The 20,824-nt window shown below is 38.1% G+C and overlaps 1 protein-coding gene across 2 annotated transcripts in view; it reads left to right on the top strand.

Annotated features, from left to right (window-relative positions):
- The window catches only part of ARHGEF9 (Cdc42 guanine nucleotide exchange factor 9), a 359,889-nt gene that overhangs the window by 323,761 nt on the left and 15,304 nt on the right, over positions 1–20,824 (top strand). For both annotated transcript variants that reach the window (XM_065900095.1, XM_065900096.1), the window contains 2 exons: positions 12,288–12,531; positions 19,093–19,161. In XM_065900095.1, coding sequence (XP_065756167.1) covers positions 12,288–12,531; positions 19,093–19,161 — 313 coding nt within the window. The remainder of the gene's footprint in view (positions 1–12,287; positions 12,532–19,092; positions 19,162–20,824) is intronic.

Raw genomic sequence — 20,824 nt, 5'->3', positions numbered from 1 at the left:
AACGACTTATTGAAGAGGCTATCTTTACTCCATTGCATATTCTTGCCTCCTTTATCAAAGGTGAGGTGACCATATGTGCGTGGGTTTATCTCTGGGATTTCTATCCTGTTTCATTGATCTATATTTCTGTTTTTGTGCCAGTACCATACTGTCTTGATTACTGTAGCTTTGTAGTATAGTCTGAAGCCAGGGAGCCTGATTCTTCCAGCACTGTTTTTCTTTCTCAAGATTGCTTTGTCTATTCGGGGTCTTTTGTGTTTCCATACAAATTGAGAAATTTTTTGTTCCGGTTCTGTGAAAAATGCCATAGGTCGTTTGATAGGGATTGCATTGAATCTGTAGATTGCTTTGGGTAGTATAGTCATTTTCACAATTTTGATTCTTCCAATCCAAGGACACGGTATATCTTTCCATCTGTTTGTATCATCTTTAATTTCTTTCATCAGTGTCTTATAGTTTTCTTCATACATGTCTTTTGTCTCCTTAGGTAGGCTTATTCCTAGGTATTTTATTCGTTTTGTTGCAGTGGGAAATGAGAGTGTTTCCTTATTTTCCCTTTCAGATTTTTCATCATTAGTGTCTAGGAATGCAAGTGATTACTGTGCATATATATTGTATCCTGCTACTTTACCAAATTCATTGACTAGCTCTAGTAGTTTTCTGGTAGCATCTTTAGGATTCTCTATGTATAGTATCATGTCATGTGCAAACAGTGACAGTTTTAGTTCTTCTTTTCTGATTTGGATTCCTTTTATTTCTTTTTTTTCACTGATTGCTGTGGCTAAAACTTCCAATACTATGTTGCATAATAGTGGTGAGAGTGGGCAACCTTGTCTTGTTCCTGATCTTAGTGGAAATGGTTTCAGTTTTTTACCATTGAGAACGATGCTGGCTGTGGGTTTTTCATATATGGCCTTTATATGTTGAGGTAAGTTCCCTTTATGCCTACTTTCTGGAATATTTTTATCATAAATGGGTGTTGAAATTTCTGAAAAGCTTTTTCTGCATGTATTGAGATGATCATACGGTTTTTATCCTTCAGTTCTTTAATATTGTGTATCACATTGATTGATCTGCATATATTGAAGAATCCTTGCATTCCTGAGATGAACCCCATTGATCATGGTGTATGGTCCCTTTAATGTGCTGTTGGATTCTGTTTGCTGGTGTTTTGTTGAGGATTTTTTCTTGTTTCTTGGGGTAGGATTATATTGCTATAGACTTCCCTCTTCAAACTGCTTTTGCTGCATCCCAAAGGTTTTGGGTCATCGTGTTTTCATTGTCATTTTTTTCTAAGTATTTTTTGATTTCCTCTTTGATTTCTTCAGTGATCTCTTGGTTATTTAGTAGTGTATTGTTTAGCCTCCATGTGTTTATATTTTTTACAAATTTTTTCCTGTAATTAATATCTAGTCTCATAGCATTGTGGTTGGAAAAGATACTTGATACGGTTTCAATATTCTGAAATTTATCAAGGCTTGATTTGTGACCCACGATATGATGTATCCTGGAGAATATTCCACGAGCACTTGAGAAGAATGTGTGTTTTGTTGTTTTTGGATGGAATGTCCTATAAATATCATTTAAGTCCATCTTGTTTAATGTATCATTTAAAGCTGTGTTTCCTTATTTATTTTCATTTTGCATGATCTGACCATTGGTGAAAGTGGGGTGTTAAAGTCCCCCACTATAACTGTGTTACTGTCGGTTTCCATTTTTAAGGCTGTTAGCATTTGCCTTATGTATTGAGGTGCTCCTATATTTGCTGCATATGTATTTACAATTGTTATATCTTCCTCTTGGATTAATCCCTTGATCATTATGTAGTGTCCTTGTTTCTTGTAATAGTCTTTATTTTAAAGTCTATTTTGTCTTATATGAGAATTGCTACTTCAGCTTTGTTTTGATTTGCATTTGCATGGAATATCTTTTTCCATCCCCTCACTTTCAGTGTGTATGTGTCCCTAGGTCTGAAGTGGGTGTCTTGTAGACAGCATATATACGGGTCTTGTTTTTGTATCCATTCATCCACTCTATGTCTTTTCCTTGGATCATTTAATCCTTTTACATTTAAGGTAGTTATCTATATGTATCCTCCTATTACCATTTTCTTAATTGTTTTGGCTTTGTTATTGTAGGTGTTTTCCTTCTTTTGTGTTTCCTGCCTAGAGAAGTTCCTTTAGCATTTTTGTAAATCTGGTTTAGTGAAGAATTCTCTTCACTTTTGCCTCTCTGTAAAGTTTTTAATTTCTCCATTGAATCTGAATGAGATCCTTGGTGGGTAGAGTAATCTTGATTGTAGGTTTTTCTCTTTCATCAATTTATTAAATATGTCCTGCCACTCCCTTCTGGCTTGCAGAGTTTCTGCTGAACGATCAGCTGTTAACGTTATGGGGGTTTCCTTGTATGTTATTTGTTGTTTTTCCCTTGCTGATCTTAATATATTTTCTTTGTATTTAATTTTCGTTAGTTTGATTAATATGTGTCTTGCTGTGTTTCTTCTTGAATTTATCCTGTATGGGACTCTATGCGCTTCCTGGACTTGACTGACTATTTCCTTTTCCATATTAAGGAAGTTTTCAACTATAATCTCTTCACATATTTTCTCAGTCCCGTTCTTTTTCTCTTCTTCTGAGACCCCTGTAATACAAAAGTTGGTGTGATAATGTTGTCTCAGAGGTCTCTGAGGCTGTCCTCAATTCTTTTTTTTTTTTTTTTTACATCTTTATTGGAGTATATTTGCTTTACAGTGGTGTGTTAGTTTCTGCTTTATAACAAAGTAAATCAGCTATACATATGTTCCTTGTCCTCAATTCTTTTCATTCTTTTTTCTTTATTCTGCTCTGCAGTAGTTATTTCCACTCTTTTATCTTCCAGATCACTTATCCGTTTTTCTACCTCAATTATTCTGCTATTCATTCCTTCTAGAGGATTTTTAATTTCATTTATTGTGTTGTTCATCATTGTTTGTTAGCTCTTTAGTTCTTCTAGGTCTTTGGTAAATGTTTCTTGTATTTTCTCCATTTTATTTTCAAGCTTTTGGATCATCTTTACTATCATTACTCTGAATTCTTTTTCAGGTAGACTGCCTATTTCCTCTTCATTTTTTGGTCTGGTGAGGTTTTACTTTGCTCCTTCATCTGCTGTGTATTTCTCTGTCTTCTCATTTTGTTTAACTTAGTGTGTTTGGGGTCTCTTTTTTGCATGCTGCAGTTTCATAGTTCCTGTTGTTTTTGGTGTCTGCCCTCAGTGAGTAAATTTGCTTGAGTGGGTTGTGTAGGATTCCTGGTGTAGGGGACTGGTGCCTGTCTTGTGGTGGGTGAGACTGTATCTTGTCTTTCTGGTAGGCAAGACCACGTCCGATGGTGTGATTTTTGGTGTCTGTGACCTTACTGTGATTTTAGGCAGCCTCTCTTCTAGTGAGTGGGGTTGTGTTCCTGTCTTAAAAGTTGTTTGGCATAGAGTGTCCAGCACTGTAACTTGCTGGTTGTTGAGTGGATCTGGGTCTTAGTGTTAAGATGGAGATCTCTGTGAAAACTTTCGCTTTTTTATATTACGTGGGGCTGGAAGTTCTCTGGTGGGCCAGTGTGCTGAACTCAGCTCTCCCACCTCAGAGGCTCAGGCCTTACACCCAGCCCGAACACTAAGACCCTGTCAGCCACTTGGCTCAGAAGGAAAGGGAGAAAAAGGAAGAAAGAAAAAAAAAATAAAATATTGTTATTAAAATAAAAAAATATTATTTTAAAAAAGTAATATAAAAGAAGAAAGAAAGAACAAGCAAACCAAAAAACAAATCCATCAATGATAACAAGTGCTAAAATTTATGCAAAAAAAGAAAATATCCCAACAGACAGAACCCTAGGACAAATGGTAAAAGCAAATCTATACAGACAAAATCACGCAATGAAGCATGCACATACACAGTCACAAAAAGAGAAAAAGGAAAAAATATATATGCAAAAAAAACGAAGAGAACAACCAAATCAATAAACAAATCTACCAATGATAATTAGCTCTAAATACTAACCTAAAATAAAGAAAAAGCCAGAAACAAATTAGATGCAGAAAGCAAACCCCAAGTCTACAGTTGCTCCCAAAGTCCACCACCTCAATTTTTGGATGATTTGTTGTCTATTCAGGTATTCCACAGATGCAGCGTACATGAAGGTGATTGTGGAGATTTAATCTGCTGCTCAAGAGGCTGCTGGGGTAGATTTCCCTTTCTCTTCTTTGTTTGCACAGCTCCTGCGGTTCAGCTTTGTATTTGGCCCCGCCTCTGCGCATAGGTTACCTGAGGGCGTCTGTTCCCCACCCAGCCTGGACGGGGTTAAAGTAGCAGCTTATTAGGGAGCTCTGGCTTACTCAGGCCAGGGGAGGGAGGGGTACGGAATGCAGCACAAGCCTGTGGCATCAGAGGCTTGTGGGACATGGCAACAGCCTGATGCACGCTGTGTGTTCCCCCGGGGAAGTTTTCTCTGGATCCCGGAACCCTGGCAGTGGCAGGCTGCCCAGGTTCCCTGGAGGGGAAGTGTGGATAGTGACCTGTGCTTGCACACAGATTTCTTGGTGGCTACAGCAGCAGCCTTAGCATTTCATGCCCATCTCTGGTGTCCGAGCTGATAGCCGTGGCTTGTGCCAATCTCTGGATCTGGTTTAGATGGTGCTCTGAATCCCCTCTCCTTGCTCACCCTGAAACAATGTTCCCTTGCATCTTAGGCAGTTCCAGACTTTTTCCCAGACTCCCTCCTGGCTAGTTGTGGAGCACCAGCCCCCTTCACGCTGTGTTCACATAGCCAACCCCAGTTCTCTCTCTGGGTTCTGACCTCCAAAGCCCAAGCCTCAGCTCCCAGCCCCACTCACCCTGGCCAGTGAGCAGACAAGCCTCTTAGGCTGGTGAGTGCTGGTCGGCACCGATCCTCTGTGTGGGAATCTCTCTGCTTTGCCCTCTGCACCCCTATTGCTGTGTTCTCCTCCATGGCTCTGAAGCTTCCCCCCCACCCACCTCCCATCTCAGCTAGTGAAGGGACTTCCTAGTGTGTGGAAACCTTTCCTCCTTCAAGCTCCTTCCCAGAGGTGCAGGTCCCATCCCTATTCTTTTGTATCTGCTTTTTCTTTTTTCTTTTGCCCTACCCAGGTACCTTGGGAGTTCCTTGCCTTTTGGGAAGTCTGAGATCTTTTGCCAGCATTCAGTTGGTGTTCTGTAGGAGTTGTTCCACATGTAGATGTATTTTTGATGTATTTGTGGGAAGGAAGGTGATCTCCACATCTTACTCCTCTGCCATCTTTACAGTCCCTCCTATAATAGATTATTAAAGAGTTGTGAACATTTAAAAGGAGGTACAGTGACAGGGAGTCTCCATTGGTTTCCTAAGAGCAGGTCATGTCACGTAAAATCCAGCTTCTGTCTTGCCAGTAACTAGACTAGTTGATGAGAGGGTTGCACTAGACAGAAGATATCAGGATTTTACCCTGGCACTTCAGATTTTCTTCAGTTTCCTTGCAGATAGAAGCAATGTGGAGTGGTACAAAAGCATAAAATTTATGTTCAGACAATTTTGGGCTCATTAGTTCCAGTGCTCACTAACTACATGACTTCAAGCAAATGACTTCACTTTCTCCACCTTCACTTTATCATCTGTAAAATGAAGATAATAACTACTCTACAGGATTGTTGTGAAGATTAAATGAAGTCAATGCATGTAAAGTGCCTGATAGAGGGCCTGACACCTAGTGGGTACTTGTTAATCTTAGTCTTCTCCCACCCCAATAAAGGACTAAGCAGCCTTGTAAGATAGTGAGGTCTCTGTCACTAGATGTACCCCCAAATGTGCTAGATGATTTCCTGCCAGAAATAGTATAAGAGAGATTGATAGACCCATCTGATCCCTGAGATCATTTGGCCCAGTTACTAAATTCTCATCCAGTCTTAAGATTCTCTTAATTCCCAATAAGTTAAGCCAAAACTTCCCCATTTTGCACATTGGAAGTTGTGATTGCATGCACCACTTAGAACAGCTTGAAGAAATTGTAGCTTGTTTCAGAGTGTGCATGTATGTGTGTGAATATATATATGAAGATACTTTTTAAGTGACCATTATAGTAGGTGTGAAATGACACCATTGGCTTCTAATTATGTGATCTTTAATTTTTGCCGCTTCCCTCTTTGTTTGTCACTTTTCTTTTGAAAAACCTGATAAGACTCTTTTTTCTCTTTCTTCTTGTCCTTTATGGTGTCCTTAATGTCTCTGCTCCCCTGAATCTTATTGCCCTGCTATTTTGGTTAATAATGTATTTTGTTATTTTCCTCCTGAGATGATTATATTGAACATTACTTTGTTGCTTTGGGGAATTTATCTCTTTTTTCATTTCTTCCCTTTCACTTTTTACTGGGGAAGAGAGGAGAGCCCCTTTTACCTCTCTTCAATCAATCATCCGCCAATATTCCTACAACACTGCAGTTGCCCCTAACAGCCTTTTCCCCATTTATCATCAATTGTGCCAGTCTGAACATGCTCTGTTGTCCCCTGTGTCATAACTGCTCAGTATTTATGTCACTTTCACCATATACTGGGAGAATCAGAACTAAACAGAGTATAAAGATGCTGGAGAGAGGATTTCTTCTATTCATGGAACTTTCTGCATTTGGACCATTTCTTTGTGCACTAAAGGGCCAGACTTGGAGAATGAGCCATTCAGGACAACTCAGGAATGCAACAGTAGCATCAGTGATGGAATAGAGCAGAAAGAAGATTTCTGCTTTAAAACCAGGGGTTGTAAAACCAGGACACCTGAGTCCTAGACTTTGTCTCTTACTAGTTTATCTAACTTTGGGCCAGTTCTTTAACTCCTTAATTTTATCAGTGTCAAATCAGGCTGATGACAGAATTCATCTCAGGAGGCTTTGAGGAGAATCACCTGAAGTATTGGGAAGTAGTAAAGTATAATGTCAAGAGCATGGGTTCTAGGGCCAGACAAGAGGCCACCAATTTCCTTTTTCCCATCAGTTGTGTGACCTTGGACAAATTCTCTGTGCCTTTTATTATCCCCTCATTTGCAAAATGGGAACCATAATAGTATCTACATGGAAGGGAGGTTGTGAGGGGTAAATGAGACAGTACAGTTGCAGTGCCTGGCACACAGTAAACTTAATAAATATTAGCCATTGATTACTGTATATGCAGTGTTACTAATCATTCGTTCAGCACATTTTTATTGGGAGGCAGTATACACAGTGGTTAAAACAATCACAGATTTTTAGAGCCAGATAGCCTAGTCTCAAAGCCCAGCAGTGCCATAAATGGTAGCTTTTATTCCTCGGCAGGTTTCTTAACTGCTCTATGTCCACAGTTCCTCATAAAATCGGGTTATACCAGAACCTAACTTGTAGGATTGTTGTGAGAATGATTTAAGTTAATAAATGCAAAGTGTAGCTGCCAATGCATGAACACATAAAGAAAACGTCATACACACACACACACACACACACACACACACAATGTAATATTATTCAGCATTAAAAACTAAGGAAAGCCTGCCATATCCAACAACATGGATGAACCTGGAGGACACTATGCTAAGTAAAATAAGACAGAAAGACAAATACCGTATTATCTCACTTATATATGGAATGTGAAACAGGCCAACTCATAAAGGTAGAGAGTAGAATGGTGGTTGCCGTGGACTCATGGGGGTGGCAGAAATGGGGATATGTTGGTCAAAGGGTAAAAACTTTCAGTTACGTAGGACAAATAACTTCTGGAGAGCTAATGTACAAATGGTGACTATAGTTAACAACACTGTATTGTATAATTGAAATTTGCTAAGAAAATAGATCTGAAGTGTTCTCATCACACAAAAAAAGGTAACTATGTGAGATGATGGGTATGTTAATTAGCTTGATTGTGGTGATCATTTCATAATGCATACATATATCAAAGCATCACATATTACTCCTTAAATATATACAATTTTGTCAATTATACCTCAGTAAAGCTGGGGGGAAATGCAAAGCATTTAGAATAATGTCTGGCGCATAATGTATGTTGGTTAAGTGTTCACTGTTGCCATTGTTGTTGTTATTATTTTGTTATTATTAAGTATGTACTGTAGATGCTGGCATACAATAATGATAAAGACAAATCCAGTCCCAGCACCATGTGCCTTCCCTAATATCTGAGATAAAACCAGGTTGTCAGGCTAGGGGTGAGTAGCCAGGGCCCCCTCCAAAGAACTAGGGAGAACCTTACTGACAAGCAAGTGAGGCAGGCTGCAATCCTGAAGAGTTGCATTCTCCAGATTGTAGCATCTGTCATTTGTATAAAATGTCCTGCAGTGTTTTATTAAACCCCATGACTACCCAGTGAGGCCAAATTCAAACAGCTCCCAGCTGTTTCAGTCATGTAACGTGAGGGACGGGTGTGGGCTCCTTGCTGGGCCTATGGCTAGGGCCAGGGCCAGGGCCAGAGTGCTTGGCTGCAGACTGCCAGGGCCCTACTAGAGAAGCACTAGCTGCCTTAATCTCCTCCAACTTGGATGAGTGGAAAGGAAATGGAGGAAGGCTGCCATCCTATTAGAAACAATCCCATTTAGGCAGATAACTTGTGATGACCCAAATAGCATCTGTGGTGAGCACCTATTCACCATGTCCCTTTGAAAGCACTCAGGCCACCATTAACAATTGGCATGTGGGCATTCTGGTCTCAGTAGTACCACAGGTAACTAAGGCTCAGGAGGGCTTTGCCCCCTTGTTATGTGTAGAAGCTGAGCAGAAAAACCTCTGAAGCTTTATCAGCTGTCCTTCCCTGGATAACTCCTAAGTGAGGAAAGACCAAGGAAGGCTCAGTGCTGGGCACAACCTGAATGGACAGACAAAATTAAAAGCTGTAAAACAGAACTAATGCAAATTCACTAGTGTGGTAACTGAGTGCCAATTGTATAAGGGTCTTCATAGTCAGTGCTAGCATTCAAAAAAGGAAAACCATAGTAACTTGAGCTGGATGGTGCAATCAGGGAAGGCTGCTTTGAGGAAGAAGAATGTATGACTTTGATCTTGAAGGCTGGAAGGATTGAAATAGGAGGCTTCTTTGGGGGCAGGGAGGGGACGTTAGTGTGAACCTAAGTATAGATCTGTGATTTTGGTGAGTGAGTGGCAAACAGTATTTGCCACCCACCACTACCACCACCCCTACACTGAAAGGGTATATGGAATTTCCAGAGACAGTGGGGTAGCTATGTAAATTTTAAAATATTCAGAATTACTTTTGCTTTGTTTTTTTTCAGTCACAATATTTAACTTATTTTGAAAGTTTAAATGAATTAAAGGAGGCAGTGGGATTTTTAGATTTATCAAAAGGAGTTTTAAAGAGCTATGAAACACTGATCTAGAAGAAAGAAAGCGCAGCACCATGTTTATCAGACAAGGCTGGCCTCATGACCTGGAAACTGCATGTTTAGATTTGAGCTTTACAATTTTACAAGGTGAGAATGACTCTCTTAGTTTTATAGTTGAGGAAATCGAGGCTCAGTGAGGTTAATTCATTTGCCCAGTACAACACAGCTAGTAGGTTAAGCAGCTAGGATTCAAACTCAGAACTTCAGGCTCTAACTCATGTTATTTCCACCATTCCATGCTACTTGGTGGCCTTAGCTACCCTTTCTGGTTGGATTTTCTGAACAGTGGATCGTTCTTAATCATTCCTATCACATTTCTACACTTGGCTTTATGACTAATCTGATGCCTGAAAACTCACATTCAACGCTCTGGGGAGCCAGAAAGAGCAGGCAAAGGGAGAATTTTAATGACACATCCTTCTAGCCCTGCTCCCATGCCACAAACATTGAATTCTTTCTCTTTCCTTATTATCGATAAATACCTAAAGAAACAATAGGAGGTTCAGTTGATGCTTTAAATTTAGCTCCGAGATTGTATACATTCTTTCCATTTTTGGAAACTAGTAAGGATTTTGAAGGCTAACAATGATTATGACGTTCCAACTCAGAGGGAAAGGAAGCTGCAGGCTGAAGTTAGGAATAGAGGGAGGTTGAGCCTGCCCATGTTCTAGCCAGGTGGACACCCACCTATTAGCTGTGTGGTCCAGGTCTGTGTGTATTTGTATTATGTATTGTAAGGCAGGTTTCAAGACTTTACAAGATCAAAGTAGTTTACATTGATCCATTCTCCTCAGCTTGTTCTGCTTTTGTAGTTATATTAGCCTGACAGGGCCTACTTTTTATGCATATGTTTCACAAAGTGTTCCTGGGGATTATGGAAGTCAGTGCATGGGCGCCACCACATCCTTTTGGCAGGACTGAGCTTGTCCACTTTGAGCATGGTGAAAGGAATCCAGGCTCTGAAACAAGCTTGGAGCTACATTGTCCCACTCCATACAGCAGAACTCTCTCTCCTATAAACTTGATGCCAAGGTTACCCAACAGATCAGAACCCATCTGTACTCGAAAGCCTATTTATATGCATAATCACTATGAAAGGAAGAAGAACACCATGATTGTTATTTTTTGCAAAGCAATTTATCAGCACCTGTATTTCCCAGCCTGGGGCTTTGAGATTGATAGAGCTATGCTGGGAATCCTTAAAGACAGCCTTCCCCAGCCCTACAGAAAAGTGGAGTTTACCATGCAGTGTGAAGAGTTAGGACTGGGAATGTGAGTGGCCAAAGGCAAATTCTTTGCAGGTAGCCTGCAGCTGCGAACTGTGAGGCATGTCAGACAATTCAGTAAAATGGGAATAGTTTAACCAGACCATGTAATGGTACTAAAATTAATGAACATTTCTGACTCTATCAGATAGTCTAGAAGGCCAAATATAAGTAGAGAGGAGGGAGAGTTGGCCAGAAAGGGCCCCTGCTACTAGTAGAAGATATCTGTCAGAGCAGGGCTCACTGGGGCCCTCCTTGGACAGACTCAGCCACATCACATGCAGCAGTAGGTGTGTTTTCAAGGGAAGCTGAGGGCAGTGCTGAGAGGAGATGGGGCTGAAAGACCATTGTGAGACAGTTACTTATCAGACCTTACATTCCACAGACCCACAGTTCATTTCATCCACCCCTCTGTTTTTCTTTTTTTAACTTATGAAATTCTTGATATTCAAAAAGATATAAAAACAATATAATGAACACTTACTATCCAACTTAAGAAATAAATCATTACAAATACAGTCTTTATCCTCTCCCTCTTTTTTTCCATTCCTTTTCCTTCTTTCTCACTTGTCCCCATTCTCCTCTCTGTACTCTCTTGAATTTGGCATGTATCATTGTTGTATATTTTTACATAATTATTGTACATATGTATGTATGCCTAAACATTAGATGGCATTGTTTTGTATGTTTTTAAACCTTATATAAATGGAATAGATATAGATGAGATAAAGCTATATAGAAAAGAAACCAGGGGAATGATGAGCATGTGATTCAATATGGAGGTTGCCTTGGCGTCGTAGCTTTTGGAATGAGCAGTGGGTTCACCGAAAGTTAATACATCATTAAAAGTAAGTAAGTAAATAAATAGAGAAATCAGAGCACTATGCATTGAGTAATGATGAGTGTCTCATGGACTAAGAATTGGGATTCAATTCTGTGTACCCAAGAACAAAACAAAAATCATAACAGATAGGAAATATACTATTTGTATCCAACTACAACTTTTATTTTTCTCACAGAATAAGATTTGTGAGATTCATTCATGCCAATAGATGAAGCTTTATATTCACTTTCCCCCCATTTCTCCTGCTAGACTAGGCCTTCTCCAAAACTCTCCAGAGTGCTAAATGTTCAACCTTCCCTAAGTAATCTTTCCTGGCCAGCAGCCTGTGGACACCTAGCTACTATTATCACTCATCTCCCCTCTGATATGTAAGTCTCATTGGCTTGCTTGGATTCCTGAGTATACTGCACGCAACCAACCAATTCATTTCATATTTCTGGAAGGCTTGCAAATATTGTGAAAGAGGAAAAGCCCTTGCTAACTGTGCTTGTGTGACTTACTGCTTCCTACTTCCCATCAGCAGTCTTGCAAACACATACATGGATTTAGGCTGAGGTCTGAGACAAACTCTATGGATGTAGGCCAGAGGCTTTCTCTAAGAGCATCTAGTTAACCAACTATTAGTGTCATACACTAAGCTAACCTGCCCAAATTTAGACCAAACCACCCCTCATTGATACTCCAGAACAATGGCAACGTTAGCATCCTGCTACGCCCATGTGCCGAGTCTCCTGGTACCCACTCTCCACATACCTTCAACAAAAAGCCTTCTCTTTCTTCCTACCTAGGACCTGATCCGGAGAGACATCCTGTACTACAAAGGCCGCATTGATATGGATAAATATGAGGTAGTTGACATTGAAGATGGCAGAGATGATGACTTCAATGTCAGCATGAAAAATGCCTTCAAGCTTCATAACAAGGAAACTGAGGAGATTCACCTATTCTTTGCCAAGAAGTTGGAGGAGAAGATACGCTGGCTCAGGGCTTTCAGAGAAGAGAGGAAAATGGTGCAGGAAGATGAAAAAATCGGTAAGTGACCTGAGAGGAGAAAGAATATGGCTATGAAGAATATAGTGAGTTAAATTAGTTTTCATTTTTTCAGAGGCAGAGAAGATTTTTGTTGCAAACTAACCTAATCCACTTTGGTGGTCCCCTATTATTAGGTTATTTTTGGTAGATACCAATAGTTTCTATTAGTCAAGGTTAAGTGATAGAGGTTGGTCTCCCCTACATTCTCATTACTAGATAAGATTATTACACTGAAATAAAACCTCAGGCTCGATTCTCCCAAACATACAAAAATTTATTAGCAAACAAACACAAAAGCAGTCATAGAGCCTGTTCTGTATTTTCAGTGAAGTCCCAACTCCTTAGATACATAACAAACAGCATCTTCTGTAAAAAGGTTAGGTTAGTCGAGGCAGATTTGGTAACATATAGGATTCAGCTAAGTTCCTAGTCAGAGTCTAGTGACAAAATCCTCTGACAAGGGCCAAAATATAGTACCCATTTTCAATCTTAAACTTCAGGCTTCCTTCTGAAGTGTATGTATAGGTTGTAGGGTTCACTGAATTCTTATACCTAGTTCTTGTGAGGGCTAAAGTGTCTGTAAGACTTTTGTGGCCAGGGCACATCTTGCACAGCATTCTTTTTTTATCAGTGAAAATTCATTTTTAACATGTATTAGGCTAATTAGGCCTCCTGCATTAAGGTGACTGAACTGCTCCTCTTGAGTGTATATTCCAGATTAGGGCATTTTAGATGTTAACTAAATGTCCCTAGAATATAGATTAAAATTAATGTGCATGTATATATCATGCACTCTTTATGAAAGTCTTTTAAAGTAAATTTAGAAAATATAACAGGGTCTAAAACCATGACCACTTGCACGATTTAGCATCATACTAAACTATACTCATTGGCTTGAAATAAGTTGTTTTCCTTTCCAAAGGGAATATAGCTGGTAGAGATACTTTTTATGCTGCTTTCCAACTGTGGGATTTAGGCTTTAGCTTTGTGGTTTACAAAGTACTATCTGGTCTCTTACTCATCGTCCTGCCTTTCTGGCATAAAAATACCAAACAGCCAGGCATTGAAATTTCATGAGAAGACACAAGAATTTCTGGTTTTGACTCACTTATAAGGGAGGAGAATTATACCTTAAAACACCTGTATGTTCAAGTTGGTAGAAACTGCCTCTAGAAAAATGGGCCTACCATTTGAGTCCTGGTGCAAATGTATTCTCCTATCTGAAGTGTTAACGATTGAAATGGTCCAGAGGCAAGGAAGGATAATCAGAAAGACACTGCTTAGTCTTATCCTAGTCTTCTCAGGTTTAGGGTAGAGTGCATATTGATAATTCACTTTAAGTCCCATTGGAGTCAATTTGCTTTCAGTCTATGGGCACTGCTTTGGGACATAATGTGGAATCATTACAGAAATGCTACTGGCTGCTTCTCCCAATGGCAGGCGCCAGCAACTTCTGACCCTGTCTAGGTTGTTAGTGCTATTAGAGGAATTGCCTTAGTGTGCTTTTGGCAAACCCTAGATCAGTTTGAAGATTCATACCATTCCCTCTGGTTCCCACACAATATAAAATCTTCCAGAAATTACTTCCTGACAGCTTATGTTCATCTTTTTAAAAATATTAAGGTTTTTGGTCTGATTATAACAGTAAATCATTTTCATTGTAAGCAATTTTGGGGAAAGAAACACAAAAAATACAAGAAAAAAACTAAAAATCACACATGAACATACTACCCAGAGATAACTTTTGTAAACATTTTGATATATTTCCTTCCCATCTTTTTTTTTCTATGTGTCTAAAAACAACAACAAAAAAAAACTAGGGTGGCTGAATCTTTATATCTGTCTCCTTCAACTTCTGCCACTTCTTGATGGATAGATATAATTTTATGTCCTTATTTTTCACTAAAAATTATATCATTATCATTTCTCTAAATCATTTACTATTTTAATTATTATGTTTTATGGTTGTCATATGGATTTACCATAATTTTTGTTTTTTATTTTTTAATTATAAAATAAATACATGGTCATAATAAATGTTTAAACACATATGGAAATGTAATAAAGTTTAGCACTCTTTTTCCTTCTCTGTTGCTCCTAAGCTGTGTGAGATAATCAGTATTAATTAGGTGTGCCTCTTTCTGTACTAATCTTAAGCTCATATAAACATATATACACATAAGACTTTATTTTTTTTAGAAAAATTATATTATACTATACATTATATTATACATATTACTCTGTAACTTGCTTTTTCTTTAACTTGCTTTTTCAACTTGCTTTTTTTTTTTATACATATTACTCTGTAACTTGCTTTTTCAAACATAATTTATCATAAGTAACTCTCCAGTTGAAGAATACAGAATCTAATATAACTCATTGTATCAGTCAGGGTTCAACAAGAGAAGCATAACCAATAGGAGATGCATTATTATTAAGAGATTTATTATAAGGAATTGCCTTATGTGATTGTGAAGCCTGGCTAAGCAACTCCAAGGCAGTCAGGAATCAAAGATCATGGGCAGGCTTGAACTCATGGGGATAGGCCAAAGCTGTCATCTATAGGGCTTGTAAGTCTGAAGCTGTGAGGCAAAATTTCTTCTCTTGGGGGAGACCTCAGCCTTTCTTGTTTTTTTTTTTTTAAGTGGCAAAAACACTTACCATGAGCTCTATACTTTTCACAAATTTTTAAGGGCACAATATAGTAATGTTAGCCATAGGCTCATTGTTGTACAACAAGTCTCTAGGACTTATTCATATCTTGTGTAAATGGAACTTTATAGCTATAGAAAAGTAGCTTCCCATTTTTCCCTCCTTCCAGCCTCTAGAATCACCATTCTGCTCTCTGTATCTATGAGTTTGACTAGTTTAGATACTTCATATTCATACAAATACAGGATTTGTCCTTCTGTGACGGCATTATTTTAATTAGCAAATGTCCTCCAGATTCATCCATGTTGTCACATATGGCAGAATTCCCTTCCTTTTTAGGGCTGAATAATATTCCTCTGTGTGTGTGTGTGTGTGTGTGTGTGTGTGTGTGTATGTGTGTGTGTGTATACAAAAATACATACCACATTTTCTTTATCCCTTTATCCATCCTCAGACATTTAGATTGTTTCCATATCATGGCAATTGGGAATAATGCTGCAATGAAGCTAAGAGTACTGATATCTCTTCAAGATCCTGATTTCAGTTATTTTGGATATATACCAAGAAGTGGGTTACTGGATCATATGTTAGTTCTATTTTTAATTTTATGAGGAACCTCCATAATGTTTCCCATAATGACTAAATCATTTTAATTCCCAACAGTTTACTGTGGTTCCAGTTTCTCCACATTCCTGCCAATACTTATTATCTTTTGTTTCTTTGATAATAGCTCTCTAAACAGGAGTGAGGTGATATTTTATTATGGCTTAGATTTGCATTTCCCTGATGATTAGTGATGTCCTTTTTTATATACCTGTTGGCCATTTATATGACTTATTTGAGTACATGTCTATGCAAGTCCTTTGCCCATTATTTTATTTTTTTTTTTTTTGCGGTACGCGGGCCTCTCACTGTTGTGGCCTCTCCCGTTGCAGAGCACAGGCTCCGGATGCGCAGGCTCAGCAGCCATGGCTCACGGGCCCAGCCGCTTCACGGCATGTGGGATCTTCCCACACCGGGGCGCGAACCCTCATCCCCTGCATCGGCAGGCGGACTCTCAACCACTGCGCCACCAGGGAAGCCCCTGCCCATTATTTTTAATCAAGTTATTTGTTTTTTTGCTATTGAGTATAGAAGTTTCTTATATATTTTGGAAATTAACCCCTTATCAGATATATGGTTTGCAAATATTTTCTCCCATTGCATAGATTGCATTTTTAATCTGTTGTTTCTTTCCTTTGCTGTGCTGAAACATTTTAGTTTGATGTAGTCCTATTTTTCTACTTTTGCTTTGTTGCCTATGCTTTTGGTATCATATCCAAGACATCATTGTCAAGAAGATTTTTCCCTCTTTTCTTCTAGGAGTTTTACAGTTTCAAGTCATACATTTAAGTCTTCAGTGCACTTTGCATTGATTTTCATGTATGGTGTAAGGTAGAAGTTCAATTTCGTTCCTTTTCATGTGGATATCCAGTTTTCACACAACCATTTGTTAAGTAAACTATATTTTCCCCATTGTGTACTCTTGGCAGCCTTGTCAAAGATATGTTGACTGTATATGTGTGGGTTTCTTCTGGGCTCTCCCTCATGTTCAATTGGTCTATATGTCTGTCTTTATGCCAGCACCATACTGTTTTAATTACTGTAGCTTCATAGTATATTTTGAAACAGGAATTGTGATGCCTCCAGCTTTGTTCTTCTCCCTCAAGATTGCTTTAGCTATTATGGGTCTTTTGTGTTTCCACATGAATTCTAGGATTGATTTTTCTGTTTCTTTAAAAAAATGCCATTGGGGTTTTGATTGGATTGCATTGAATCTGTAGATGACTTTGGATGTGAATGGGCATTTAACAACATTAAGACTTCCACTAAAAGAAAAGTAAACTGCAGGCCAATATCCCTAACAAAATACATGGGAAAATCCTCAATAAAACACTAGTAAACAAAATTCAACAGTACAATAAAAGGATCATACACCATGACCAAGTGGGATTTATCCCTGGGATACAAGGATTGTTCAATATATGTAAATCAATTAATGTGATACACCACACTAACAAAATGAAGGAAAAAAATCACACGATCATCTTTATAGAGGCAGAAAAATCATTTGACACAATTCAACACCCTTTTATGATAAAAACTATCAAGGTATAGAAGGAATTTACCTCAACATAATAAAGGCCATGTATGGAAGGCTCACAGCTAACATCATAGTTAATGGGGAGAAGCTGAAAGCTTTTTCTCTAAGATCAGGTACAAGAAGGATGCCCAGTTTCAACACTTCTAGCCAAAATAGTAGTGGAAGTCCTAGCTAGAGCAATTAGGCTTAATTAATTAATTAATGCCTCCAAATCAGGAAGGAAGAAGTAAAATTATTCCTGTTTCCAGATGACATCATCTCATGTATAGAAAACCCTAAAGACTCCACCAAAAGCTCTTACATCTGATAAATGAATTCAGTAAATTAGTAGGATACAAAGTCAACACAAAAAAGAAGTTGTGTTTCTATACACTAACAACAACCTCTCTGAAAAAGAAATTAAGCAAACAATCCCATTTACAGTTGCATCAGAAAGAATATAATACTTAGGAATAAACTTAACCAAGGAGGTAAAAGACTGGTACATGGAAAACTACAAAATATTGCTGAAAGAAATTAAAGAAGACACAAATAAATAGACATTCTGTGTTCATGGAACAGAAGACAATGTTGATAAAATATCCATTTTACTGAAAGCCATCTGTAGACTCAATATGATCCTATTAAAACTCCAATGACAGTTTTTACAGAAACTGAAAAAAAGGACAATCCTAAAATTCACAGGGATCCACAATACACCCATGAGAGAGAAGAACAAAGCTGGAGGCATCACAATTCCTGATTCTAAATATATTACAAAGCTACAGTAATTAAAACAGTATGGTGCTGGCATAAAGACAGACATATAGACCAATGGAATAGGATAGGGAGTTCAGAAATAAACCTACATGTATATATTCAACATATCTTCAACAAGGGTCCCAAGAATACACAATTGGGAAAGGATAGTTTTTCAATGAATGGTGTTGTGAAAACTGGATATCCACATGCAAAAGAATGAAATTGAACTCCTACCTTATACCATACATGAAAATCAGTTCAAAGTGAACTGAAGGCTTAAACATATGATTGGAGACTGTAAAAATACTAGAAGAAAACATTGGAGAAATACTTCTTGACATTGTTCTTTGGCAATGATTTCTTGGATATGACACCAAAAACATGGACAGCAAAGCAAAAATAGACAAGTGGGACTACCTACAACGAAAAAGCTTATGCACAGCAAAGGAAAGAAACAACAGAACAAAAGACAACCTATTAAATGGGAGAAAATATTTGCAAACCATATATCTGATAATTTCCAAAATATATAAGGATCTCCTACAACTCAATTAGCCAAAAACCAAGTAACTCAATTAAAAAATTCACAAAGAACTTGCACAGACATCTTGGTTATTTCATTAATTACTTACTTTGTGCCATTCAATTTTTTTTTTCTCCTGAAAGTTTCATTAAGTCTCTATACATTTTCTGTTTTAATCACTTATCTTTGACTCATTTTTTTTCCTTTTCTTTGTGTTTTTGCTTTTGGTTGTGAAATATTTTTCCACTTTATACTATATTTTATTCAACCATTCTCCATTTAACAGCCTCTTAACTCATGATCTCACTTTTTTGCCCTTCTATACATTGAAATGCATTGTTGTAAGTCTTTGTCCAAGATTCTGACCACTTTCCTTTTTCTGCTTTTCAAAACTTCTGATATATCTTGGCAAAATTACTCTTCCAGAAAAGTTGTACTAATTTATACATTTAAGAAAGGTCTATGTTTCTCATAACAAAGTCATGTATTTTTTATGTTATAGGCTTTGAAATTTCTGAAAATCAGAAGAGGCAGGCTGCAATGACTGTGAGAAAAGTCCCGAAACAAAAAGGTAAAACTGCCTTTAACTACAAACTCCCTGACCTCATCCACTCTCGTTGTGAGACTGAGAAGCCATAGGCTATGTGCTTGCATATTCCTAGGCTTGTTTCCATGCTAAAGTTCACTTAGGGTGGTGGGAAATGAACAGATACCCAGGTGTCCCTGATGACAGTTGGCAAATGGTCTTAAAAGACTTAAGGTTTAGGAGTGAATAATTTAAGGCAGTCATGTCCAAAGATAGCGCATTGGGTACAGGTAAAAATAGAACCTCTGTTTCCTTTATTTTCACTTAAATAAAAGAGAAAAACTAAACTTTACTAACAATTTAGAAACAGTTGGACAATAGTAAATTTGTAGAATTTATTAATATGTCTAAATATATTAGGGTTATGTGCATAACAATTCTTTCATTGGTTTGGGAGCATTTGTGAAATCAGGAACCCCAAATCAGAATGGACAACTTCAAACTGAACCTAGACAGAAGATTCAGATAGTTATTCTCTTTTTGAACCATAAAGTATTTAAAAAAGAAAAATACCTTGGGGATCAATCTGAATATGAAATGAAGCTTTATTTTCTCATTTTCCTGAACTAGAAAAAATTAAAATGCTTAATTAAACAAAAGCTAGGAACTATCCCTTCTTTTTTTCGAGAACTTATTCAGTACCAGTCATTCTATATAAGTTCCTTCATTTCATTTTTATGGTACCCCTGAAAAAGTAGGCATTATTAGCCCCGTTTTCCAGATGAAGAAACTGAGGATCTTTGGGATAAAGTGACTCTGAACTTAAGTCAGCTTGACTCCAAGTCCTCTGATCTCTCCTCTCCGTCTCAGGGTTCTGATGATCCTCCATGATGGGAAAGCACAGCTCACTTTTTTGTCTTGCCTCAATTACTGACAGCTCTTTCTATTACTGACAGCCACTATCATTGTCCCCAGGGTAGGCAATTTTTTTTTTTAACATCTTTATTGGGGTATAATTGCTTTACAATGGTGTGTTAGTTTCTGCTTTATAACAAAGTGAATCAGTTATACATATACATATGTTCCCATATCTCTTCCCTCTTGCATCTCCCTCCATCCCACCCTCCCTATCCCTCCAGGCAGTCACAAAGCACTGAGCTGATCTCCCTGTGCTATGTGGCTGCTTCCCACTAGCTATCTACCTTACGTTTGGTAGTGTATATATGTCCATGCCTCTTTCTCGCTTTGTCACAACTCACCCTTCCCCGCCCCCATATCCTCAAGTCTGTTCTCCAGTAGGTCTGTGTCTTTAATTCCTGTCTTACCCCTAGGGTCTTCATGACATTTTTTTTCTTAAATTCCATATATATGTGTTAGCATACGGTATTTGTCTTTCTCTTTCTGACTTACTTCACTCTGTATGACAGACTCTAGGTCTATCCACCTCATTACAAATAGCTCAATTTCATTTATTTTTATGGCTGAGTAATATTCCATTGTATATATGTGCCATATCTTCTTTATCCATTCATCTGATGATGGGCACTTAGGTTGTTTCCATCTCTGGGCTATTGTAAATAGAGCTGCAATGAACATTTTGGTACATAACTCTTAACGAGACTTCACTTTCCCTAGGTCCTCCCTTGTGCTCTTTTAAAGGGCTGTTTGGTTCAGAATGAGTCACCATATAAAATGATCAGATTCAAGT

This window comes from Phocoena phocoena, chromosome X (assembly GCF_963924675.1).
Source record: "Phocoena phocoena chromosome X, mPhoPho1.1, whole genome shotgun sequence".
Classification (NCBI taxonomy): Eukaryota; Metazoa; Chordata; class Mammalia; order Artiodactyla; family Phocoenidae; genus Phocoena; species Phocoena phocoena.
This window is presented reverse-complemented; position numbering and strand designations above follow the sequence as displayed.